Below are 27,138 nucleotides of genomic sequence, written 5' to 3'. Positions count from 1 at the left end.
TAAAATAGTTGTCTTAGTTATGCCGTATGTTGAAGAAATGTTTCAGAATTTAAAAAAGTTTGTATTGTTTTAACTTGCATTAATTAACTTCACCAGCAAACTGTGCAATTTATCTTTCTTTGTTGGACTTGCACCTCATCTCAATACAAGTCATTTTTATCTTTGAGTAAATTACCTATTTTTATTAAATTAAGTCAAGGTTTGATTTGAATGCTCACAGTTTAACCTTTTTTGCTCTATGTGCATGTCCAAGGTAGATTTGATACAATATATTCAAATGTGTCTGCATTTGATATAGAAATGACTGTGATAAATACATCATTAATGCTTGGCTATAAACTAAAGTAAGAGTTTTATATTGTTGCTGCAGGAGGAGATATTGGTTGGGGGAACATGTGTTTATATACGTGTTTTTGGCTTGGCTACCAGCAGTGAACTGTATCCAGTGTGAAGAGGAAGGAAGGAGAGTTGAGTTCTTGTCAGAGGTTCAAACCCACACAGATAGGAGGGTGGAGCTGCTTGCTCAAACACGATTCTCTGTCTCTGCCCTTTAGCCTTGGAGACAGAGGTCTGGCCTGTTTCCACCAAAAAGAAAACAGATTGTGGTATTTGTAGGGTGGATCAAACTCAAGGTTATGCCAGAAAATAGCAAGGTCTTGTATGTTAAGATTGAGACCAGGGTATTAGAATAGAAAAGTTGCTACAGTGATGGTGTATAGAGATATATAATGTATCAGCACTTGTTCTAATACATACAAAAATGTAACCTCTCAGACCAATTGAACGTATTCTACATATAAAACAGCAAGTATATTTAGATACAGCTTCTTGTTACACACAACATTTAGCATGCTGTTTAGCTTTAGTTACAGCTGGGACACTTACCATATAACAGTACCGCATTGTATTATCACTATAGATAGCACCAAGCATGTTGTCATAAAATCACTATTCTAAAACATTGCATCCATTTAAAATAGATTGTGTTGTACCCTAACAGCCTACTTAATGCTTGAGTTACTCAATAGGCTACACACCTGTTGGACAGAGGAGACATTATTGTATATGACAATTTGTATGTTATTGGGTGTGTGACAGCAATTATTATCTATATTACTTAAGTAACCCAATGTTCTGCAGTTTGTGCCCAGTTTGGAACAACTATTAGTATTTGGGGTATTTAGAAAGTCATTCAAGCTGTAAATGAACAGTTAACCACTTCAGGATTTGCTTCTTTGCTTTCAAGAAGGAATCCCAAACCTACCAGGAAGATAAACCAAAAATCGGTGGGTAGCTGCCAGTAACACTTAAAGGATAACCAGTTGCATAGTTTATGCATTCCCTCAAAGCTAACCGACTGACTTACTGACGCCCGTAACGTTCAGGCGTCTGCCTTAACATATTCATCTTTCTTCCCTTTCCTTGAGCTAGACATTAAGTATGGTTCACAGTAAACCCCCAAACCAGTTATCAGCCCTGTGTCGTTTGGCTCAGTTATCAAACTCAACCAAAAAGAATTCACTTCCTTTGAAGGAAACCACAAAAATGTAATCATCCTAGTATCACCAGACAAGGCTCGCAGTTCTACACACACCTCCAGTGATTGATTCATGCTTATTTAGGATTGTATCAAGTTTAACTTAATGTTTTCACATGCTTCTGTTCCTCTGCTTTATATGACACATTTACAGTTTGCAATTTCAGTCAAACACTTGTAAAGATAAATTGAAAACTATATAAATACATCGTTTAGCAAGTTAAGTTAAAAACAACAACAACCGAGATCTGAATCTTTTAAATTACTTTTTTGTTTCAAACACTTTCATAAGGATTTTGTCATTACGGTTCCTAGAGAAAACTACATTTTATGAATAGTATTTAGATTTAGTTTTAATACACAGTAATTACACTACAGTTGGACATTGGCCATCAGCCTTGTGCTGTACTAGACCATATATTTATTGTTTTATTAATTTACTTGACAAGATGCAATATATATATATGCTTTTATGCAATAGGCAGATTTTTTGTACAGAATTTGAGCATAATGTTCTTTGGGACTCCAAGACGAGTGTCTCCGTTATAGCTTTCTGATTTCTCAAATGCTAGTCAAAACCTGCAAATGTGCAGAAATTCCTTTGCAAAGATAATAAGCCATTCAATGTGTGGCGCCTCCTGGCTTAAACATATTCCGACAACACTGCACATGCAAATCACAGCAACAATGAAATATGGAGTTTAACCAAAGCACAGAGAGAGAGAGAGAGAGAGAGAGAGAGAGAGAGAGAGAGAGAGAGAGAGAGAGAGAGAGAGAGAGAGAGAGAGAGAGAGAGAGAGAGAGAGATGGAGAGAGAGATGAAAAAATATTTAAATTGTGATAAGAACAGGACCTAAATCATTTGATATTTTCATTGAATTCACTTTTCAAATAACTAACTTTGGAAACGTAATTGGAGAAAGTGCACAGGGTGTGTTAAAAATCTAATAATTTATTTGATCTGGTGGACAGTAAATTGTATTTGCCACATTTTTTATTTATAGAACACAATACACTTTTTAATCACCATATAGGAGTTAAATAAGAATTTCCCATTCTGTCTGTCCACACACCCATTCATTTAGTGGATGCCACACATATATTTGTAGATGTACACAATGGATGTAGCTCATTGGGATCTTCATTTTCAGGATGCTGAAAGCCCATACCAGGGGATACTTCTTACCAACATTGTTTGAATGGTCTCTACTTGGTCATTTGCTATTTATTTGTTCATTTCATCCATGCCTAACAGTGCTTGTTATTACTGCATAGGTTTGCTGTGAACTTCAGTGAAGCATTCATTGCTTTTATGGATATTATAGGATATTGCACTGCTGACCCACAGGTAAGCACTAGCGAAGATTGCAGAAGCTTCTAAGCCCTATAAAAAAGAGCAAACTAGTCTGTTCAGTGCAGAATGCCTCTCTAGATATCAGTCTGTGTCTGCTGTGATGCAGACTCCTTGGCACATTCCATGCACTGACTATTAATCACATACTGTAGAGAATTTCGTAATTCTTTTCAGGTTGAACTGTAATGTGTGTCAGTGGTGCAAGCTGTCCTAAAGGTATGGAGCACTGCTATACACTTCTTTTACCTGTCTGGAATTTTTTGAGCAATATTGTGGTATTCTCTCTGTCTCTCTCTCACTCCTTTATTTAGTTGGCTCTCTAAACAGCTGTTACATTAAAGTTACAGTACACCTTGCAGGACTTTCATCTCCTGGGTTTTATGACACTTAGCAAATCTGCAAAGTTTTTAATTAGACTTGCCAGACAGCCCTAGGCTGCACTAGCGCCACAAAGTCTTAATGTTTTTCCCGCCTTACAGCACAACAAACCTCTCTGCTCCTTTGAAGACAATGCCGACTGTGTCTACGACGTCATGTGGTCACTGCTGCATCCTGCACTCTTTGCCTGTGTGGATGGAATGGGCCGTTTGGATCTCTGGAACATGAATAATGACACGGAGGTGAGAGCTCACAAACTCTGTAGTCTGTGTGTTACCAGAGGTGTGCTGGCAATGATCAGTTGATTATTTCAGTACTTTCACTACATTTAACAAAATGTGCATCATAAGGTAATTGTATGGACTATTAAGCATCAGAGATAAAACAATAATGTATTATATTATCAATGTATATTGCGTAATTCCACAGGTGTGAACACAGTGACCTCCTAAATAGCCTGTTCTGTGGTTTAATTTAATACTGCACATTATTATTCCAATGACAGCATGTTTTGACTTTAAAATGTGACCGCGTTGTTTCTGCTTCTGTTGTAAAGAGAACTTAATTTAAAGGGATTATTATCACTTGGGAAAATAAATTTAGCAGCCCAATATAATTCATTAATTATGCTGATTGGAAAAAAAAAAAAAAACAAAAACAACTCAAGTACAACGGTTAACAAATGTTATAAATCCAAAGATTTGTTGTTATAGAAAAACTTTTACATACAACTTAGTTTGTGGTAAGTATATAATGATAGCCTGGGGATTTAACTTATTACTGCTAAGAAGATATTCTGGATATGATACACTGAATAATTACAGTATTATGTGACAAATAGAGGTAAGACTAATAAAAATACAGGTGTTTGGTTTCTCATTAAACAGTAGATAATCTGTGCCAATATCAATATAGCGTGGCATTTATATTATATAATAATTTACCAATATATGAAAACAATTCACTTGACAATAATTGCAGTTTAGTGCTAATACAGTACATGTTTACAAGTCTCATTTAAAAATGATGGGGTGACAAAGCAATGCTATAGTCTCTCCAGTAAATTCTAAACCACTTGAAGGCACTCCTCCGCTTTTGAAAATCAAACATGTCGGCTATAAATAACAGTGTGGTCAGGCAAGAAGAGACCGCTGCTAACATGGCTGTCACTGTACAGCTTGAAAGGGAAGGCCTTTGAAGTGTCCAGAGCAGGAAGTAACTCCTTCTTTTTAATTATAAATCACACAGCTGGGGGGATGCAAGTAGGGTTGGCTGCCTTCACATTGGCTCCTCTCCAGTGTGGAGGTGTCTCAGGTACAGGTTGTGCTGATGAAATACCTATCAAGTTTAGACAAGAACACAGCTTCAGATCGTCCTTGATTATGACCTGTTCTTATTTCAAATCTGACACTATGCACTTTCTTTGTTACACCAGAGTGTATTTTATGTTGGCAACCTAAAAAGTTAAATAATATAAGAAACTGGTTCCTCCCCTCGATCACCCTATGATTGAATCTCACATCCTAATAATATAACCTATTTGCTTTGTCTGTGTAACATTATTAACATTGCAATCAAATGCAAGATCTTACCATGGTATATTTTAGACACAATAATCAAAGCTATACATATTGTGTTAGATGCATTCAAATATAACACTTTAAAGAGACAGGTAGAGATATAATTGTGTTCTACCTTGATTTTTCTGTTGCCTTCATTCTAATGAGCCTTTTAAACTAACTAATGATCCTTCAACTAATAACTTTCAGACACGTATTAAAGACCAGTATTACATCCATATACTTTATAACAATACCTGGAAGATGTATCAGACCTTGCAGTGCTGTTTCCTGTCTTCCTGGATCACTTGAAATAACTTTCAGTACTTTTTCGGCATTATGAACTGCATCCCAGTGGTATGTTTACATTGTTGGCTGCAGGCCTGGAGTTAGTATCTCCATTCTTTCTGGTCAGGTAGCAGCAGGTGTACCTCAATAAGAGTCAATCGATGCAGCTATTATTCCCACTCTTTTCCCAGAACCAGTGTTTGGTTGTCATCCCGTGAGTGTTTTTCAGAAGATTCTTTCCCTGGTTCAATGACACAACTTGTATACTCAAACAAACATGTCATAAATTAGAATGTAGATGGAAAACCACAAAATTACAGTATTGTTTTGTTTTTTACTTTGCCTGGAAAGACAGCGTCTTGAATTACAAGGCTGCATTATCTTCCGCCAGGTGAGCTTACTCAAACTTAATAGAAACAACTAAAAGTAATCCTTGATTTCTTTTTAACACAATAGCTCAACTTAAAAACCAGCAAAAAGAGCCTTCTAAGAAAATCTGATTAACAGCAAACAGCGATGACTTTATGACTCACTTTAATAATAAAACTGCTGATATAAGAAACCAGATATCAAACATTGTGGCCAAATCTAGTTAGTAAGGCAAAATCTACTACTTGTTCATTAGACCTAATTTCTACTAAACTATTGAAAGAAATATTATCTAGGATTGATTTTACTATTCAAAATATTATATTAATAGCTCCCTTTCATCTAGCATCGTTGCTGACTAATTTAAGATTGCCATTGTAATACCACTGCTTAAAAAAACTACTTTGGATCCACAACTTAGGCCTATTTCTAATCTCCTCTTTTTATGAAATGTATCCGAGAGAGTGGTGGCAAATCAACTAAATTCATTCCTTGAAGCACATAATAGATATAAGAATGTTCAGTCAGGCTTCCGTCCTGGTCACAGTACTAAAACGTCTCTTATCAAAGTGGTAAACGATGTGCTATTATCTTCTGGTTCAGGCCTTGCCTCTGTCCTCATTCTTCTAGATCTAAGAGCAGTATTCAACACCATCGACGATCTGATTTTAATTGACCCTTCTGAGAATCTTGTAGGACTGTCAGGTTTCGTCCTATCTTGGATTAAATCCTATCTTTCAAATAGGTTACAATGTGTTCAAATTGAGGAATACTCCTCTTCTTATCTTGAGTTACGTGTGGCGTCCCGCAGGGCTCTGTTCTTGGACCAAGCTTGTTTTCCCTCAGTATGCTTCCCCTGGGAGATGTTGTCCATAGACACAGGGTAAACTTTGCTATGCCGATGACACACAATTGTCTATCTCTGAAACCAGATGATTCCACATCTGCAAATACCTAAACTACCTGTCTCATTGATATGAGAAATGGATGTCAACACATTTTCTACTGTGAAATTCTGATAAAACAGAGGTCATAATTTTGGGGTCAAGAAATCAACGAGAGAGGGTAAATCAATGTGTCTATACAATGGACAGCTACCACATTGAGTCAAAGACAGAAATGAGAAATCTGGGTGTCATTTTTTACCCTGATCTTTCATTTGAATCCCACATTAGGAACATAACTAAAGTGTCTTTTTTCCAACTAAGAAATATTGCTAAATTAAGGTTCATTCTCTCAGCACAGGATGATGCATGCCTTTGTAACTTCTAGAATAGACTACTGTAATGCCCTCTAGTATTCCAAACTGTGTTTTGTCCAGGCTGCAGCTCATGCAAAACGCTACTGCCAGGATCCTAACGAAAACAAAAAAGTTTGATCATATTACAGCGCTATTGGCATCCCTACATTGGCTCCCAATAAGATACATGATTGATTTTAAAATCCTGCTTATAACCTATAAAGCCTTAAATGGGTTAGCTCCATCCTGCCTGAGTGACTTATTGGTCCCATATGTTCCAGGTCGCCCAAAATATTACATACTGGATTTAAAAGTATGTACTGTATTACAGTTAACGTGTCGTCTCTAGTTTTGGCAAGTGATATTTTCAGGATCATATTGTTCTGAATTAAAATACTACTTCTGTTAAAAATATAGTACTGTACCAGCAAAACCAATACACTACATCTAAGTGGAAGCCTACTTATTTTAAAACACAGTCCTTTCAGATATGTATTTTTGATATTGTCCGTTTTTTAGGGAACACAAAAAAGATACAAGGGTTGGAACAGGCCAAAATGAAATAATCAGATATGCGTCACACACGTTTAACCGTCACTGAAGTCAACATTTTATAGGATTGGATATGAGAGTGCTGACTATAATAATAATAATAATAATAATAATAATAATAATAATAATAATAATAATAATAATAATAATACATTTGATTGAACAGAATTGTACTTTTTTTTTTTTGACTAGCGTATGTGTACACTAGATATTTTTTTTTATTTTGCCTGAACTGTGATCAGGAACACATATCTTGAAAATGCACCTCATAATAAATAATTTGCAAATGTTTATAGCAAACACGATTTTAATAACATATATCGTTTCTAGTCATTTTTAGAAAAAAGCTAACCCAAGTGTCGTTCTCCTTCCCTGACAAGGTGGAGGTATTTGAATGACAGGCTGCTTCTATTGATGTGAGCTGGTTCTGCAGATAGAGGTTCCTGGAAACATTTCATATTGTGGAGCGTAGGATGGTTGCCAAAAAATTGGAAAGCCTTTCTTATTGTTTATGCTTTAAAAACTTAACAACTCAACTGCTACTAGGCTGTTGGCATTTTATCATTTATAGAGTCAATGTCCTTTCTGTTAGACCAGTTCAGCTTTTATTGGAAAACCATGCCCTGATTTACAACACAGATTCTATTTGAATCCTGCAGTGCTTGGTCAAGCCTAGTATACTCCATGGATGTGCATTTGACTTACTCAAACTGAAATGGTGGTGTGTCAATTTAGGATTGTTTTAGCACTGCATCTTTGTTGTGTGGAGGAAAGAAGACCAAGGAGACTGTGTGGTCCAGTGGTTAAAGAAAAAGGTTTATAACCAGGAGGTTCCTGGTTCAAATCCCAGCTCACACACTCCTGCTCATTCACAGCTGCATAAGCTTTTCTCTCAACAAAAAGGGAACCACTTTGATTACTGCAGTGTCCATAGAACAGAGAGTTAAAGGATGTCTTTGACTTGCCAAAGCTTCCTTTATGAGAAACACACTGCAATGTTCCCAGCATGCAGTCTTTTGTTATTAACATAACATTCCCCATAATGCTTCTTAACAGATTTGAGATCACATGCTTCCAATTTGTGTTCAAATGATTTGCAAGACTGATTTGCAAATGATTTGCTTTTATTTCTATTGCGTAAGTAAAAAAAAAAGATTTCTCATATAGATTGTGGTTAGGTATTTTAAATCCACCTCCTATTGAAATCACCAGTGCTATTCTGAGAGATTCACATCATATTTTCTTTTTTCTTCAATTGAGCTGCAATTGTCAACTCTAATCTGCTGTTGTCTGCAGTGTATTATCTCTGAAAGTTAAATTAAATTCTCATTGTTTGGAAGATCTTATGAGCTTTTTGTGTCTTTGTGGTTTCAGAATATAAATGTAGCATAACGTTCCTTCAAACAGGAAACTTGCACCTCTGATATGGATTTCTCCATGCTGCAATGGTGTCTGGAAAAGATGTTTGCAAATCTTTTTTCAGCATTTTAGGAGGAGCTTTGGAGACTGTTTTGTGTTGTCTTTTCTTCCAACAGGTTAGATAACTGAGTGATAATCTCTTTCATTTTACTCCACAGTGATTCCTAATTGAGCTGTCAAAGAAACCTTGAAGCTCTGTTTTTTTAAACTATACTGCAACAGAAAGTTAAATACCATCACTGCAGCTACAATACTGCCATGAGGCAACTTGATGCTCAAATAAGTGTCCCATAATAAAAGCAAAGCAAGTGTGATTAAGTATAGGCAAGCATTGTAAAGCCCGGCGACATATGATAAAGTATATTAAAAAAAAAAAAACACATTGCAAGCCGCATTTTCACTGCTGATGTTGGAGAGGTAAAAAAAAGGGGGTTAACACTGGAGTGTATTGTGTATTGAAGTTGCATCATCTGAACTCTTTGAAAACCTGTGGTGTCTTTCACTTGAAGAATCTTGATAGTTTTTATTATGAAGCAGACATATTAAAGACATTTTAATTGATGGAATATATTGTAAAACCTTACTTGGTTTGTTTTTTTTTGGTTATGGGATAATATGTGTTCAGGAATAGTATTGGCTGGTTTCACAGATGTTGATCTTCTGCTACCTTAACTAAAACAGCATTAGGTAGATCATGAATAGTGCTAGTCAGGGTCTGTGAAAATAGCCATAAAACTAATAATACCAAATAAAAGCTTAAGATAGTCTCATATTTCTTTTGAAAAAAATCTACTTTTAGGTGGTTTAAAATAATAATAATAATAATAATAATAATAATAATAATAATAATAATAATAATTGATAAATACAATAACCATGTTCCACATGTTTAAACTTTAACCCTGAAAATGTATAAACACCTATAAGAAACAACAACTCAGAAACAAATCTCAAATGTTTGAAAGGTAAAGCAACTGTAAGAAACCAAGGCCAAATATTTTCTTAATATCTATTGAGACCCTGAGAGTAAAAATGACCAGACGCAACAAACAATTTCAAATCATGGTAATCAGGTTTTAATATTACCATACAGGTAATATTAGACAGAGAAATGCACTACTACTAGAGTATATGAATTAGCCCTGATACAGAGTAACAGATAAAGTCAAATACTTCACTATTAGCTCCAGACAGTTTGCGCGATGTCAGCCACTCGTCTGCATTTTCCAGCTGTCCATCCATAACTACAGCATCACACACACACAAGCTAAGAGCAGTGGGGCAGCAGTGTGGAGTAGTGGTTAGGGATCTGGACTCTGGCTCTGGCTCTGGACTCTTGACTAGAGGGTTGTGGGTTCAATCCCCAGTAGGGGACACTGCTGTTGTACCCTTGAGCAAGGTACTTTACCTAGATTGCTCCAGTAAAAACCCAACTGTATAAATGGGGAATTGTATGTAAAAAATAATGTGATATCTGTATAATGTGAAATAATGTATAATGTGATATCTTGTAACAATTGTAAGTCGCCCTGGATAAGGGCATCTGCTAAGAAATAAATAATAATAATAATAATAATAAGAGCTTCTTTGACAGCACAGCATATTTTATTGCTTGAATGATAAATAGCAAAATTATAACAAAACACTGTATTTTTAATTGTTCTACGGAAAACATAATTGTAAAAGTCGAACCTTTACCCTTACATAAATCTGGAGTGTACAATATTACTATATGCTCCAGAATTACTAACTACAGAATGAACTTCCACATCTTGGTAGAGCTGGCTCCTTTGACTCTGGGTTTATTTCATTGTGGTTTTTTAAAGATATTTTAGTTTTCTGAAGCAGTATAATTGGAGTCTGACTGCTTTAAAGTGTGGTTTAGGGTTAATGATCATGGGCGGTCATCAATTAAGTCACTAAAGTTAAAGGGTTTGATGTTTTAACATTGTGGGGGATAAAAAAAAAAAAAAAAAAAAAACATACACTGCAGTCTGTCAGGAGGCATGTTGGTAGCAAACTTTGTATACCCTACATTTTAAAGAAAGCATTTTCCATGGGCTCCTTTCATCTCTGATACACACCAGTACTTGCAAAACTGGTTTGTCATTTTCCTTTGGGATGTTAGGCTTATTTTTTTAGTTATATAGAATGCATACACATTTCAGTTAAATCATTACACTGATGGAGGCATTAGCTGAAACATGTGTCTACTGAGTGTTTCATATCGTAGTTTTATTGTTGTATCACTGAGTAATGAATTGCATAAGACTTTTTGTAATGGCTGTATCACTTTGTCAGTATTAAATATCTCCCCTAGGTTAATAGCACTGTTACTTTTCCACATTGCTTATATATGTGATGAGTCTGGAACAAATTCCAATTAATTTCTTTCATTTGCTTTATAAGGATTTCCAGTGCCACACAAAGCCAATATATAATTTATGCTTAAAAGCCCTCTATCAATGTTAGTGGTGAAATACTTGAGATGCCCTCTTTGTAAAGCCCGGCGTAACTATAATTATGCCCTCTCCCACTGAGGATTCTACTTGTGTGGTATAGGCTCATTTATATATATTATTATTATTTGTTTATTTAGCAGACGCCTTTATCCAAGGCGACTTACAGAGACTAGGGTGTGTGAACTATGCATCAGCTGCAGAGTCACTTACAACTACATCTCACCCGAAAGACGGAGCACAAGGAGGTTAAGTGACTTGCTCAGGGTCACACAATGAGTCAGTGGCTGAGGTGGGATTTGAACCGGGGACCTCCTGGTTAGAAGGCTGTTTGTAACCACTGGACCACACAGCCTCCTATTGTACTTATACCAGTTTAGAGTTTTAATCATACTGCATATAACCTTGCACTTCATATTTTGTTTAATTATATTTTATTATAATTTATAACTCAGTGTATTTATGTCCTTTTAAATCTGATTTTAATAACCCCTGCTTTAGTATTTAATGCTTTGGGTGGTTTTCGTGTTGGAAGATAAACTGTATGCCAATCAGCCTATGAGCAGATGTTATGATACATGGCTGCACTCATTCAATTCAATTCAATTCAAACCTTTATTTAACCAGGTAAAGACATTGAGAACAAGTTCTCATTTAAAATGCCTACCTGGCCAAGAGGCAACATAAATACAACAGACAACAATACATAGACAGTTAGAAACATTACAACAATATGAAATCAATAAAAAAATAAAAAAACCTAATAAAATCAGTGTTGCTCTGACAAGCACATGAAACAGGGAACAAAGCTTCAAGTCTAGAAAAGAAAGCACCCTCTGAGATAAAACCAGGGAGTTTAAGCCTTGATTGTAACCCATTCCAATCGTGAGCAGCTGCATATTGGAATGAGTTATGCCCAACAGCAGTAAAAACACGAGGGACAATTAAACCAATCAAATTGCTGAATCGAAGGTTGTCATGGGAGACCGAAATAGTCAACAATTCCCTTAAATAGAGGGGTGATTTCCCGATTTAGGGTTTTATAAATGAGTCTGTGCCAATGACATAACCGACGTGTTTGAAGTGAGGGCCAGCCAACCAAAGTGTAGAGATCACAGTGATGAGAGCGGTAGGGAGCACCAGTGACAAATCTTATTGCAGAGTGATATAAAGCATCAAGCTTCCTAAGGACAACATTAGAAGCAGCTTTATAAATGACATCTCCATAATCTAAAATGGGTAGTACAGACATCTGTACCAATAAGTACTTAGCTGGCCGTGTGAAGCATGATTTATTTCAGTAAAGAAAGCCGAGTCTAGCTCGAACTTTCGATTGTAGTTTAACATTATGTGGTTTAAAAGTAAGTGCACTGTCTAGCCAAATACCCAGATATTTATAAACTTCCACTTGCTCAAGGTCAACCTTACAAAAGGTACCAATTTTGCAGCCTTGCTCAAGAACTGCAGGATTCGATATACAATCACATGAATGTCTCCAGACCCTGAACCAGTAAAACACCCCCATATCATGATCGAACCACCTCAATGATAAACTGTAGGTACAAGGTTTTCTCCAAACATACTGTGGTTCGTTTTGAAGAAAAGTTCTATTTTAATTACAAAAAAATATATTTATAATTAGGGCTTCTGATTTTCAGTTTTAACCTATAAAAAACGATAAAACGCTGGAAAAATAGTGAAAATGGTTACTCAATTCACGTTGACCATCCCTTTCCCATAAAAAAAAACAAACCACTATAAAAACAAACAAAAAAAATACCTTTCCCAGTGCAGTTGGGCACTGTCCCTCCTTCCTGACTCGTATCTATCATTGATTCATTCTGAATACTTTAAACACAGCCCAGCTACTGAGTGACAGTACTGTCGAGTTACTACACATATGGGGACAGAAAAAAGCGCCCAAGCGTTTTGGAAAGTAATCTAAAACACTGATTTCATACAGTATATAAAAAGCAAAAGCCCCGAATAAAACGATTTACATAAAACAAAAATAGCTAAAAATAATCACCGAAAAATGAAATTAATAAAAACAAAAGTCCTAATTATAAAATCTACAGGGGCTTAGACTACAAGCTGTTGAAGTCTCCAGCAAAACCACAGTAGGTGGACCCTGTAATCTAAAAATTAGTAGAGACAATACATCGATTTTCTTTTTTAATGTACAGGCTTATGCAGAATTATATTTTTTAAGTTGTTTAACTTTTAAGTTTTAGTTTGCTGTTACAAAATAATTTTCTCTGTTCATAACAAGATGTGTAACATTAAATAAATCAAGTTTGATTGTTCAGAGCTATTACGTTTTTAAGGATTTATGCTTTGCATTGCACAAACAAAAGGGTCCTTATCTTGTGATCGCAGGCAGTGCTATGGTGTAGACGCAAAGCTAGTTTGTGTCAATTTTTGTCTATGTTTGGATGTAGATCACATTTGTGTACTTCTTGTTAGATTAACTTTTGAAGTGTGATCTCATATACATGTCAGTTGTTTTCAAAAAGTAATCAGGATCACAAATCACAAAACTGGGATTCTGCAACATTATAAACATGTTAACTGGTTGTTGACAAATTGTTAAAATGTACAAGTATACACCATTGGGTAATACATCAGCTTAAAAAAAAAATCTGTATTGGTTCTAAAAGGGAAATGTAATCTACTAACTAATAAAAGCAGCTGTGAAGGTTAAGCAACAAACTCAACAAAAATATATAAGGGTATACAATTTGTTTTGCCAATGGTATGAACTCTCAGGTAGCTGTTATAAAGCCTGCATTTCTGTCCTTACAGCTTGCAGTCCCCCATGCTGAGGACTGGACTTGTTTTGCCAGGACCCTGGTGGAGATCTGTGCAAAAAGAGCTGATGCTGAAGGAGCTGTAGAACTAACTAGTGAATTGTGAGAAACCTGCTCCACATTCACCAGGACTGTTAAGTGTCACGCTACAAATGCTGCTCCGGGTTTATTAAGCCAGTTGTTTACACCTGCTTTTGTCGGAACGGTCATACCTTTAAAGTGGTTCTGTACTGTATTCTTTTTGTACAAAGCAAACCCCTTCTGCTTGAGTGTTTGACAGTTAATAGCCTAGTCAAACGATCTGGTTCAGCTGCTAACTGTTTGTCCTTTTCCTTTAGTAAGTGTTTAATAACTTGTATTCACAGGCCATACTGCCCTGGTGCTATTAAATCCATATGAGGCATACTATGATGATATGCAGATGTGGTAAGCTACCCTGGCCAGCACCTTTTAGATGTGGTGTTTCACACTGGTATCTTGCATTATAAATGTGTGTACTATATGCACATTGATGTTTTTATTTATTGCATTATACATATTTATTGGAAAGCAATCAAATAATAGCATCTGCATTCCAGTTTACCCAATTAAAGTTATACATTTGTAGGTACTGAAAACCTTCTTGGTACCTATATCACTGTGAATGCTTGGAACATAAATGTCCATTATTGTATTGTACTTCGACCATAACTCAAATAAAGTGTCAGTGTATATCAATCTATTACAACATGCTGTGGTTTCTGAGTGAATAGACACCGATAAATAAAACAAAAATGTAATTACAGACTAAGACTACTTTCTTCCATAAAATGTTATTACCAGAGAAATTTCAAGCCAATCAAATCGTGTGAAACTCACCAAAAGGCTTCTACATTCACAGCGTTTTAAAAGTCAGCACAACAACTAGAGACATGTTTTGCCCTGTTTGGGGCTCATCAGTGCAGTGTAACTGTACTCCAACTAGTGAAAAGCTCAGGAGAGTAAATAAATACACTGCTGAGCCCCAAACAGGGCGAAACATGTCTCCAGTTGCTGTGCTGACTTTTAAAACGCTGTGAATGTAGAAGCCTTTTGGTGACTTACATGTGATTTGAAACATGTATTCTGTACCCTTGGAAAGAGCTCGGCAGCAGGTCAGTTCAGTTTTGATCACTTCACCCTTTTTTGTTTTTATGAATCCCTTTGCTTTGTACACCCCAGGTAACCCATCCCTGGTTTTGTATATAGTTTCAGAATAAACACACTTAAGATACAGGAACACAAAATGAACACGACCAGCAATAACACTTAATATTTTATTAACACAAATAGTCCAGCCTTTTTACATTCAGTACATGTAAAATTTAGTACATTTCTAACATGATCGTCTCCAATGGAACACACACTTGTCCTTTCAGTTGCCAAACATACTGTAAGGCACTGTGATTTACACAGATTGCACATTAATTAATAACATTCTATATTCAACTCTGTATAAATAAAACACACATATACCTATTACCAGTGATTCAGTATTAACAATGATTCAGTACAAACATACAACATTTTTTTTTAAAATAAGCAGCAAGAAAAAACTATTTTCCTAACCCAAATCTCACAGCAGTTAATGTTGTCTTGTACAATAAAAGTCATATTATACAACAATTCCCTGGTCTAAAATAATAAGGATTACATTCTCAATAATAATAAAAAAAATGATAATGACACTAAAGAGCAAAATACATTCTGTTTATAAATCATTTTAACTCATTTATCTGCAATACAGAAGTGTGGAATTTATAATTTAATAGAGACACAGGAGGAAACAAACAGACTGGAACATCTCACAAACTTGGCGCCAAGCAACATGTAATAAACAGCTCTGGTGACAGCAATGTGTTTGTCCAAATTTCTTTTTGCTATATTTTGGTATTTAAAAAAAAAAAAAAAGGTTGTATTGTATTTCTTTTATTGTATACAGCAATACCTTCTTTGCAGTGATAGCAATTCGTTCACCATGGATACAGTACGGTTTTGTAAAAAAAAAAAAACTTGTCTTTGCGAGAGTGTCTTGAGGGACACGGACTGGTTTATTAAATCTTTATAGAACCGCCGTCATATCATTGAATTGTTTTGTATTCTGATTTCCACGAGTGCTCCTCATCGCTACAAAATGGCATGTAAACAAACAGCAAAATGCGCAGCGGTTTCTCTCGCTACACAAAGTTGGAAATTGTTGGAGACATTGAAAAAAAAAAAAAAAAAGAATCAGACACAAGTCGTCGAGCAATTTGGTGTTTCCTGTTCTGGTGAGTTTCTTCACCATTCTGTTAAATAAGGTGCTGCGATAGCCCGAAACACACCTTTTTAATTGTAATTTTAATTGAAATTTCATAGTACATAGCGATTTAAGCTTTTTGACCACGTTTTGCTTTAGTTTATTAACGTTAGTTTGTCTGTTACTTTATTATTATAGTTTATTAACGTACACTTGCCTATTGTTTTGCTTTTACGTATTCAGTTAATTGCATATGTTGATGCACGTTTGTCATGACAAGTAATACATATGTATTCATTTATTTATTGATTCATATTGTGTTTGGTGGCTAACTCCGTCTTGGAGAACACTTTGCTTGCTTCCCAAGGGGTGGTCTCTTATCCGGAGACTACTGTAATACATATTAGGTAAGATTTTCTGGAATCATTTTGTTGGCCTTGTATGTAAAAAAATCTGAGAACAAAACACATACACCAGTTATCAGAAAAAAGGTAAGATTATTCACATTTGTGTTTATTAAAATGTTTGGTCATTTAATTTGCAACCCAAGGAACAAGGGTAAAATACACTCACAAGTCTAACTGCTCTACACACACTCCAAACATTTAAACATTGTAGTCGTATAATAATCTAGAATCACATTCAGTGAGGAAAGACCTGAGTGTTAAAAAAAAAAAAAAATTATAATTGAATGGAATAAATATAATCTCACTCCGACCCATTATTTGAATTTCAATCTATTATTTTGTGAAAGGATGAACATAATCCCATAAATTCTGATACAAAACACTTCTCTACGAAAAACAAATTAACCATGACAAAATGGGTGTCCAAAAAAACAAAAAAACATGCTGATATAACAGTTAACAGGGTTGTGAACGCAGTGAACGTGTGTAATGTGGAATACCCTGACTACTGTCCAAACCAAACTACATTTTAGGAGCATTGTTCCCAAGATAAAACAGCCAATCAGGTGTTGGTAACCTTGTGATAAACGTGCATGGAAAGTTAACAAAAAATTGAACCAGTGGTTTCCCCAAGTTTTGATTACTTCAGTGACGTGATACTCATCTTACGAGAGAAGCACATGTTACACATGTAACCTAGAGAATAATAGTCCTCATCAAAAGTTAATGTCATACATGCAGGCCCAATGGAAGGAAGCCTAGGATGTTCACGATCTTTGTGGAATGGTCAGCGATCAAGTTAACCAGGAAATTAAATAGGGTTTCTATTAACCAAATAAATATTAAGTCTGTATCTCAAACTGTTTAAGATTGTGTTGGAAGTGCAACGATGACAGATTTACTGAAACATAAGATCATTCCTCTTTATAGAGGATGCTTAGAGAAATGGATACTGTATACGACTACTTACTGGTTCCTTATCAGTTTGGATATCACAATAATACTTACAATAATATATGTTTAAAAGGAAGCACTTTAAAGCCACAACAAGAAATCCTAAGTTGATCAGCTATGGGAGGGCTCACTGTGTTTGAGTCATTAAGACTGAGCTGAGGCTGCGACTGCAGGTGAGGTATGTGCTTGCGCAGTAAACCGTGGCAGATGGAGTCCAAATTTACTCTCGATCCCAGCAAACGTAGCCACGGCCAACTTATAACCTCCAATATGGTCTGGATTGGGTGCCGGTAGGCTAATGCGAGATTTAGGATGGGGCTCTGAACCAGATGGTTTTCTGAGAAAGAAAAGAAAATTAATTTTGTGGTTGAGTAAAACAGCAGGACAAGGAAACAAGAGATGTGTGATAACATTTCCCTTATATAGTGTTAACCAGTGGTAAATAATAATAATAATAATAATAATAATAATAATAATAATAATAATAATAATAAATGCAAGTAGCACCTGTGAATAGCCCATGTGTATTTCAAGAATAATAGAATAAAAAAAAATTAAAAAAGACAGCTAACCTTTAATTATTTGGTTAGTATTACATTGGATTGCCTTAAAGAGTAAGTAGCAGGGTTCTGAACAATTATTATTATTATTTGTTTATTTAGCAGACGCCTTTATCCAAGGTGACTTACAGAGACTAGGGTGTGTGAACTATGCATCAGCTGCAGAGTCACTTACAATTACGTCTCACCCGAAAGACGGAGCACAAGGAGGTTAAGTGACTTGCTTAGGGTCATACAATGAGTCAGTGGCTGAGGTGGGATTTGAAAGCCCTTTTCTTTAACCACTGGACCACACACAGCCTCCTAGCGTTACACGTCCCCACATGTTGCTACAACTGTTTAAATAACGTAACTGTAATTTTTATTTTCATTAACATCCCGACAACGTTTTACACTTACAACTTAAAGTTTGTTTCAAAGCGCTTTTCAAAATGACTGCTTAGTGCACTGGGATTTGAGATCTGTCCTCTAAATCACTGTGATTAAAAGAAAAAAACAAAAAACAAAACATAACACAAGCTCTGTTTTTTTATTACCACATCATGGATCGTTATTGCTGTGTTACCTGTTTGACAATGTGGGCAATAATCCTGACACTATCAGTGCACTAGAGTGGCCATTTTGAAATGAGCTTTGAAAAGAGACTTTAAAGTTATGTTAAAAAAGTTGTCAGGATGTTAACAATGAAAAGAAAAATTACAGGTTTGTTATTTAAACAGTTGTTTCAACACGGGGAGACGTGTAACGCCATATTTTTCGGAACCCCGCTACTTACTCTTTAACTTGTATATAATGACCACGTATTAGGTGTGCCAGTGTAAAAGTAGAGAAGTAAATCAGTAATCCAAATATGTATTATGATCCTAAATGAACTATAGGATCCTAAAAACATTTACATAGAAAGTGATTAATTTGCTTTTTCTTTTTTTTCTTGCCAACAATAAAAAAATAAAAATCACAACCATGGGAAATGGTGTAACAAATACAAACTTGGAAAACACTGCTTCTACTATATAATCTGCAAGACAGTTATTTTAAAACCAAACCTTTTCATTCAACACTTACTTTCCCCCAAAATCAACATAGAACCATCTCTGAAGCAGCTCATAAGTCAGCAGCGTGACACCGAACTGGGGCGAGGAGCGGCACACACGGGCTAAAAGAGCAAATAAAACAAGAATCCATGAGGCACAGGGTTTAAAATGCTATCTGTTAATACTGTTTGAAAGGGCTGAGGCAGACCTTAGGTTTTGACTTCTGAACTGTTTATCATGTATCTGTATTTCTGCATGATCCATGTTAACTTTCATACCTCCAGCTCCTTTCCAAAAAGCCCTCGGGCCTTCTTCTCGAAGAATCTTCCGGAAGCAGTCAATCACTCCAGTGTAAGAGGTCTGTCCAGCACGAGCGGCCACTTGTAACCTGGTCTTGATAACATCAGCTGGTGTCACCAAGGAGGCTGCAGGCATACCTGAGGAGCAAAAGGGTTATCATTTTACTGCTTTTCATTTACAGAAAAAAAAGCAATAGAATCCCCAATTACAGGGCATTACCATACCACCGCGAGCCAAGGAACAGAGGGCCACTCAGTTTAACTGGTTAAAAGTGCATTTACTGGTACTGTAAACACTGATACATCTTGATAAGAATATAAAAAAATGGCCCATCAGTAAAAAAAAAAAAAAAAAAAAAAAAAAATACAAACCCTAGATACTGGTTTAATTTGTTACTGTGGTTACTCTGTAAACAAATGACTAACTTCCCTATAAAAAACTTTGGAATAAATCTTCATCAGTTCCTTTATCCAAATTATTTGTTTGTTTATTTAACCAGATTTACCCATTGAGGCAGAGGCCTCATTTAGAAGGAGATCCTGGACAACAACAAAAAGGTCAAATACAATGAAAGCATGTGTGGTTAAAACTGCAACATATAGATATATTAGAACAAAGTAGGCCATGTCTGTTTGTTTCTAATGTGGACTGGAGGTAAAGCATTCGGAGGAGGTTCTAAGCAATTCCCAAATATGACATTTATAGCCAGAAAAAGACTAATTATAGCCGTCACGCTCAAAAAGTTTTGAAGGCTTCTGTGAATGTAATCCTTGATTTAAGAATGCACCCTGCAGTACCAACCATCAGGTTTTATTTATTGCAAAAAACACAAAACAAACACACATTCCACAATTGCTCACTAATGGTCAACATCCTCACAAAATAGTTTTGCAATGATGATTTAAATGTACATTGACAGTCAATCAATACACACAGAGCAAATCCTCCACTACCAATACTGCAATCATTTCCACTTTACTATCAGTCCAAACCATGGAGCTCAGACTTTAAAAAATCTCCTCAAAGAATGTCTTCCACCACTTTTATTACTTTTTCTACTTGTGCTTTGTCCAAACCAAGATGGTGAGATGAAAGACGCAAAAATCTCCTTGAAAACAGGCAGATTTTTAAAACTTATTCATTTGGTTGTATTTTAGGGCCAAGCCACTGTGGTTTGGCAGCAGTCACTGGTGTCTCTTTCGAACAGCAATTTTTTAATGTACGTGTTAGTCCATGAAATAGTAAAAACACATTCAAATAAAAAATGGCTCATCTACACTAAATTCCCATTTTTAAAAAACTAAAAAAAAAATAAGAATCCTAAATTAGAAAAAAAAAAAAATAATAGAAAAACAATTATATTATGGATATGTGCAACATTCTATAGGTTTCAGTTCAATGAATTAAGTTTTGCAGGCTCTTTTTGGTATTCTCCACTAGCTGCCAGGTCATATAAAAACACATATATAAAACACTGGCAGAGAGGCTTAAGCAGCCACAGTGGAGACAGTGGTCACGGCTACTAAAGAGTATGTGGGAGCTTACCAGCCAAGGACCCCGCCAGGAGCAGACTTCCAGGGCCTACTCGTCCATCCTCATCAGCAAAAGCTGCTTTAATGTGAGCGTAACAAGGGAAGTAAATGGCAGAGAAAGGGACGTCACGCAAAAAGCAGGCCTTTGCACCCTGGGTAGGAAAGAAGACACACATTAAATTAGGACCACATGGAAGGGAAACGCATTGAATAGCAAGCCTGCCCCATGGGCCTGGAGGAAAAGATGGGTGCTAAACTAAAGGAAAAGCAACACTGCTATTTAATCTACCCTCTGTCGACCTGATATGTTTAATAAAACCGACAATGTAGCTGGACTGTATCCAGTATAAAATAACAGAATATTTAAGACAAAATGTAAGGTTTTAATACAGTGCAAAATCATTTATTTGAACTAATACGGCTAGTTTCACTGACCACTAGACTACCTTGCTAAGGTAAAGATAGTTATTCCAAGATTAGTGTTGAATCAGGGTTTGTGAAACCAGCCATTATGGTTAAAACTAACAGAACCAACTTCATGTAAGAACTCTTATTTTAAGTTCTCTTTTGTTCAGTCCTGCTACATTTATAGAATAGGGGCTGCATCCAATTTAAAATGGTGTGGGGATAAGATTTTTTTCTTTATCTTTTTAGGTGTAGCCCAAGTTGTAGCAGATTTGCCCAGGATCACAGTTCAAGGTGTATGGGGATTTAATCAATTCTTTGCCTGGCAGGCCTTTTTTCTTGGCAGTCGGATTTTGTTCAGGCAGTTGAGCTGTCCTGTTTTTTAAAGAGGTATTAATTCAGTCTTTAAGTTGTCTTCACGATCAGTCATGACAGTGGCTTGGAGAAAGAGATGCAACAGGTATCTGTTTCACGTGTGTTTATGTGATAGATATTTAGATCTATATCTATATCTATACACACACACAGAGCACAGCTACCTAACCACCTCTGGCCTGGACTGACAGTGATTAACGTGTATTTAAATGAGATCTACCCTAAACACACTCCACTAGACTTAAAACAGTAAGATGAAGGGAACCTATTGATTTTAGTAACCTGGATCAGTGCCATAAGATTATGATGAAACTAGAACTTGTTCATTATATAGCTTTTTGTTTACACATGAAGGATTTGTGCAGCTTAATTTTTTGCCAACAGTCAGTTTGAGAGGAATCTTAAATGATAATCATCCTGGGGGAGGTGTTGATGGTGTATTTTAAAATCAATTAGTTTTTTTTATGACCTTTTAGGTTTTTTTTTTTTTTCTCCCAACCCTTCAATCAGTACAATAGATCTAAATCCCTTAATCTTCTATCACACTTTAACAAAGAGATTCAGCAACAATGCCAACACAAATTTCAGGTTGCTGGATGAGTCCAACATAGTTGAGTCAGGGCAGGTTCTTTTGCATTGTAATTTCAATTTACACCAGCAATAGCGGCAAATAAGGACCTAAACAAACTATATCCACTAGAAAGGGAGGAAAATTACGCTCACAAAGGCGTCTCTGTGTTGGGTTGGGCATGAGGAGCCAGTAGGTCTGGAAGACGCAGGCTAAACTTTGTCTCCTGCCGTGAATGTGCATTGTCTGTGTAGAGGAAAGACGACAGACTGGGGAGGTACCGGATTCCACATTCTTACAGAGCAGAAACGCACCTTGTCTGTGGAGACTTCATTATGCTTGTGGCACTTTTTTTTTTTTTTTTTACCTTTTTGGGGTGTCGGAACAGTCATAGGTTTAATAAACACCTACTCCTCTCTACTTTAATTACACAGACAAATGTCAGGCAATCCTTCAAATGCCTTGCGAACCACTGGTATACTCCAGTTACCTGAAGTATTTTTTTTAGACTCACAGAGAACTATACTATTTTATAGTATCCTATTTTATTCTGGTGGTTAAATAATGATATGCCACTCTACAAATATGGTCCTGCTAATGAGGACAATTTGGGGTGCAGTAATTCAATTCAGAATTTCAGCGATTATTTTTACTATTTAAAATCTGATTTGTCCTGGTTAATAAACTTTAAAATGACAGAATACAAAAAACAAACAAACACATGTATGTAACACTGTATAACATTAGATGTAAACGAAGGATTTTAAATATTAAATTAATTGGGGATTTGATGATTTTATAAATATTTCCCGTCCTCAATGTAGTAAATTTGTGCTCATAACTTCGTAAAGACACAGAAATTCATGTTTACACTCAAACAGGCTTCCTAACTATTTTCTGTGTTTTATTTACAGCGCTTTTTTATAACTCACTACTCCAGCAATTCCATACCCTTAAAATGTTTATGTGTTGAGTTCATTATCGTTGCTTCCAGCCTTTCCGACCTCAGGAATGTAAAATATCTACCACACTCAGTGAGTTTAATTCAGTCTTAAAACGGCCGCCCCAAGCACTGCTAAAATCGCATTTACATGGGTGCCACACAATAGGACCAGTGCTGCTAAAAACCCCCAATAAATTAGCAAATCAATTCAGTAGAGGCATATCCTTCATTAGCTTCTATCTGGGGCTGTGGTCTCTAATGCCAGTAAATGGACACATGCTGGTCTGTATGCTCTGGCATGCTGCCAACACATTGTTATGTAACTGAAGCTATTAGAAACTGTATATACTGGAAGTAGGATAACATGGTGTGAGCACCCATGAGACGCTGCAGCTGGTAAATCAAGTTACGATGGCTAGGTTTCCATTACTGCTTTATCAATTTCTAACAGGTGGGAGAACTTATCATGGCAATGTACTAAAGGGCTTAGCTAATCTGGCAGCGATTTTCATGGGGGACAAATCACTACGCATATCTAATTCTGTTTAGGTAGCTTAATGCCTATCCACTTAATGGGCAGTAGAGTGTGGTGAGACACTGAACAGACAAAGCCTTTTAATGCAGTGTCAACATATTCATTTTTGAACCCCAGGTTATTTGATATATTTTATCCGGCATGTTTTGTTTTTTTTTCTCTACACAGAACAATGACACACACACGGCTGCCTTACATTTTAGAATGGTCCAATCAATTGAATTATCAGATGCGTTAGATGACAGACCTGCATTCCTTCTTTTGATCTCAGAGACAAAAAGCAGCCTGGCTCAAGAATGCAGTCAGGTGCACAAGGTAAACACTAGGTGGCCTCCAGAAACTGTGCATTTCATTTTCTGGGGATTCTGAAGGCCTGTCCCTTTTACTTTTACACCTTTATGCTGCATGTTGATAATTTGTGTCATGAATTCCTTCTTTTGTATCGGGCATCCTTTCAACAGAAGAAACTGAACTTCAACACCGACGACTTGGGCCTAATCAGCATTAAAACATAACTATAGAAAAAATAAAAAAAACTTAAATATTATTACAAAATGATGTTTACTCCTGCAGCGTATTTATTAGCTGTGATTATATCAGCCTTTGCATTTTACTGTCTTTCCAAACCAGGTAACGCTGTCCATGTCTCTCCCCTGCTACCCTCAAGCAGTCTGGAGTAAACACCAGCGTAACCAATCAAGTGTGGTTGCAGAATCTCAAAAATGCATTTATCCTTGATAACCCAGTATTATTCAAAGTATTTTAGATGGTCACTAATGGAGGATATGGATTGGTGAATGAGAGATCACAGGTTTATTTAAAAGCACAACCATTACTGTGGATTTAAAGGTTGATCTGCACTAAATAATATCAAACAGCCTTTTTAAGGTTTAGAATACCTTGTAAAGCCCAAAGAATCCCAGATCCCGTATGACAGACAGCGCACTGACACGAGGACCCGTGGTGATCTCTCCAGCCACCTGCAGTCGGATCTTCACAATCTCCAGCGGATTGGTGAAAACCACCTGGGAGCCTCCAGCCTAAAAAAGACACAATTTGACATGTCAGTTCATCTGCAAAATAAAAATAAAAAAAACAAGACACTTGTGTTTTTAAAACACGGTCAGAGTATATTTTAGGCATTTGTTTTTTGGGACCCACAAACAGATTGAACTGTTTTACTGTGGGGGAAAAAAACAAAACAAAAAAAACCAACAACTCAAGGATATTTTTGGTAACTCTGTCTTCAATACTCAGCAAAGCTCTCCAAACTAGAGATGAGAAATCAGGTTAAAAACGACAAAAAGGATTACAAGGGGAACTTAAGGCCCAAACTGAGTTAAGAAAATTGTTCTTTGTAGACAGATGGAACAGTCTCTGTGTATTTGTAATTAGCATGCAAGGGAATTTTTTTTTTTTTTTTTTTTTTTAAAAGCATTTACAGGTTGCATCACGTTCTGCGAAGCTTCAAAACAGTAGTTTGATCATACTACCATTCAGAATAGTTATTACTTCTTATGAGGTCTAGCCAGACAGGTTGCTTGATTGGCATTTTAAAAATAAACGTAAAGAACTGGTGAATATGTATTTACAGGCTGGCTCCAATTTTTTTATTCCACTGTTTCTGTTGCCACTAGTTACTGTCTAGATGTGATTTTGCATGCACAGAACTGCAAAGGCCCATTAGATAGGAATCCATTTCCATTGCATTCTTACACAAATACATGTATCGAGTGCATTTTAAAACCCCTAATTCTGTGGTCTGAATAATACATTGTTGGGTATTTATAACTTATAATTAAAATGATTTGCAAAGATTGTATTTCTAATTTATTATGAACTATTCTAGACAGATAATATGGATGAACTACTGTACATCTCATTTTTTAAAATGTGATAGGAAGGAGTAAATTCATTGTTCCTTATAGCTTTTGTTTCAATATATATAGGCAAGAAAATGTATTTATTTAACTCAGGTTTTAAATATTGTTTAGTCATGTTTTAAAATAAAGTCCATCCATTTTAGGACATGTGTGGGCTCATCTGAGGACCTCTCTCATGCCCATTATTGCCGATTGGCAAAATGAAGTTAAAAGAAAATAAAAGTGATTTGTTAGTAAATCAACCCATCTTTGCTGTTACCATGAGGACTAAGTAAAATGAAAATATAACATAAAAGATAATAAGTTATTAAAAGGTCTGAAATTACACCAGTAAATTACCCAACAGTTTTGGTCATTTCAAACTTCAACAGAAGCTGAGTATTCAGTATTTGTAATAAAACAGTTTACCGAAGGCTGCATTTTTTTTTTTCTTTTTAATTTTAAAAATGTAGTCGTCGCCAATTTTTTACCCTGGTTTTTCTCCCCAATTTAGCATGCCCAATTATTATCTGTATCCTCGGCTCACCGCTCGCAACCCCCCTGCCGACTCGGGAAACGGCGGCTGGAACACGCGTCCTCCGAAACGTGCTCCTGCCAAGCCATCATTTTTTGCACTGCAGATCCACAGCAATGCCACCAGACCTATAGTGCCGGAGGACAACACAGATCTGGCGGCTCCACTGCAGAACCACAGGCACCCTATCGGCCACAGGGGTTGCTGATGTGCGGTGAGCCATGGATTCCCCTGCCGACCTAAGCCCTCCCTACCCGGGCAGCGCTCAGCCAATTATGCGCCGCCCCCTAGGAACTCCCGGTCACGGTCGGCTGTGACATAACCTAGATTTGAACCTGCGATCTCCAGGCTATAGGGCACATCCTGCACTCCGCGTGGAGCGCCTTTACTGGATGCGCCACTCCGGATCCCCAAAGAAGGCATTTTGTTAAATTAAGAACAGCTTTGGTTACAAGTGCTGAAGTTACTCATGAGTGATAATTCCCAGTAATTACAATGTGAGGGGAGCTCCCTCGGGGGATAAAAGTCAATACCTAGTAATGCTTGGCTGACTTGTGGAGTGGGGCCGCTCACCTGATACCTGCTTAAGGCAGTTATATGGGGTGCCTTGTACTGTAACTGAACCCACTCACACATACGTGCAGAGATAAACAAAAGCTTTGTGCTGGTGTATTATCTGCCCTTCAAATCACTTACACTTTTACAGGTATAAACAGCATCTAAACAAGGGCCTTCGTGTGCAAAAAAAAGAATTAAAAACCCATAATGAACTTTACTGTTAATGTACTGAATGCTATATATATATATATATATATATATATATATATGTATATATATATATATATATATATATATATATATATATATATATATATATATATATGTCTATATATATATATATATATA

The 27,138-nt window shown here is 36.3% G+C and overlaps 1 protein-coding gene and 1 pseudogene across 2 annotated transcripts in view; one reads left to right on the top strand and one right to left on the bottom strand.

The window, feature by feature from the left end:
- Positions 1–14,666, top strand: part of LOC117399329 (cytoplasmic dynein 1 intermediate chain 1-like) — a 44,099-nt pseudogene extending 29,433 nt beyond the window's left edge.
- A 580-nt stretch (positions 14,667–15,246) lies between these two features.
- The window catches only part of LOC117399319 (electrogenic aspartate/glutamate antiporter SLC25A13, mitochondrial), a 58,141-nt gene continuing 46,249 nt past the window's right edge, over positions 15,247–27,138 (bottom strand). For both annotated transcript variants that reach the window (XM_033998413.3, XM_033998414.3), the window contains exons 14-18: positions 24,735–24,875; positions 21,023–21,161; positions 19,456–19,614; positions 19,209–19,299; positions 15,247–17,920 (exon numbers count right to left, since the gene is read on the bottom strand). In XM_033998413.3, the coding sequence (XP_033854304.2) occupies positions 17,728–17,920; positions 19,209–19,299; positions 19,456–19,614; positions 21,023–21,161; positions 24,735–24,875 (723 nt within the window). In that variant the 3' untranslated portion in view covers positions 15,247–17,727. The remainder of the gene's footprint in view (positions 17,921–19,208; positions 19,300–19,455; positions 19,615–21,022; positions 21,162–24,734; positions 24,876–27,138) is intronic.

The sequence above is a fragment of the Acipenser ruthenus genome, chromosome 4 (genome assembly GCF_902713425.1).
Source record: "Acipenser ruthenus chromosome 4, fAciRut3.2 maternal haplotype, whole genome shotgun sequence".
In the NCBI taxonomy this organism is placed as follows: Eukaryota; Metazoa; Chordata; class Actinopteri; order Acipenseriformes; family Acipenseridae; genus Acipenser; species Acipenser ruthenus.
This window is presented reverse-complemented; position numbering and strand designations above follow the sequence as displayed.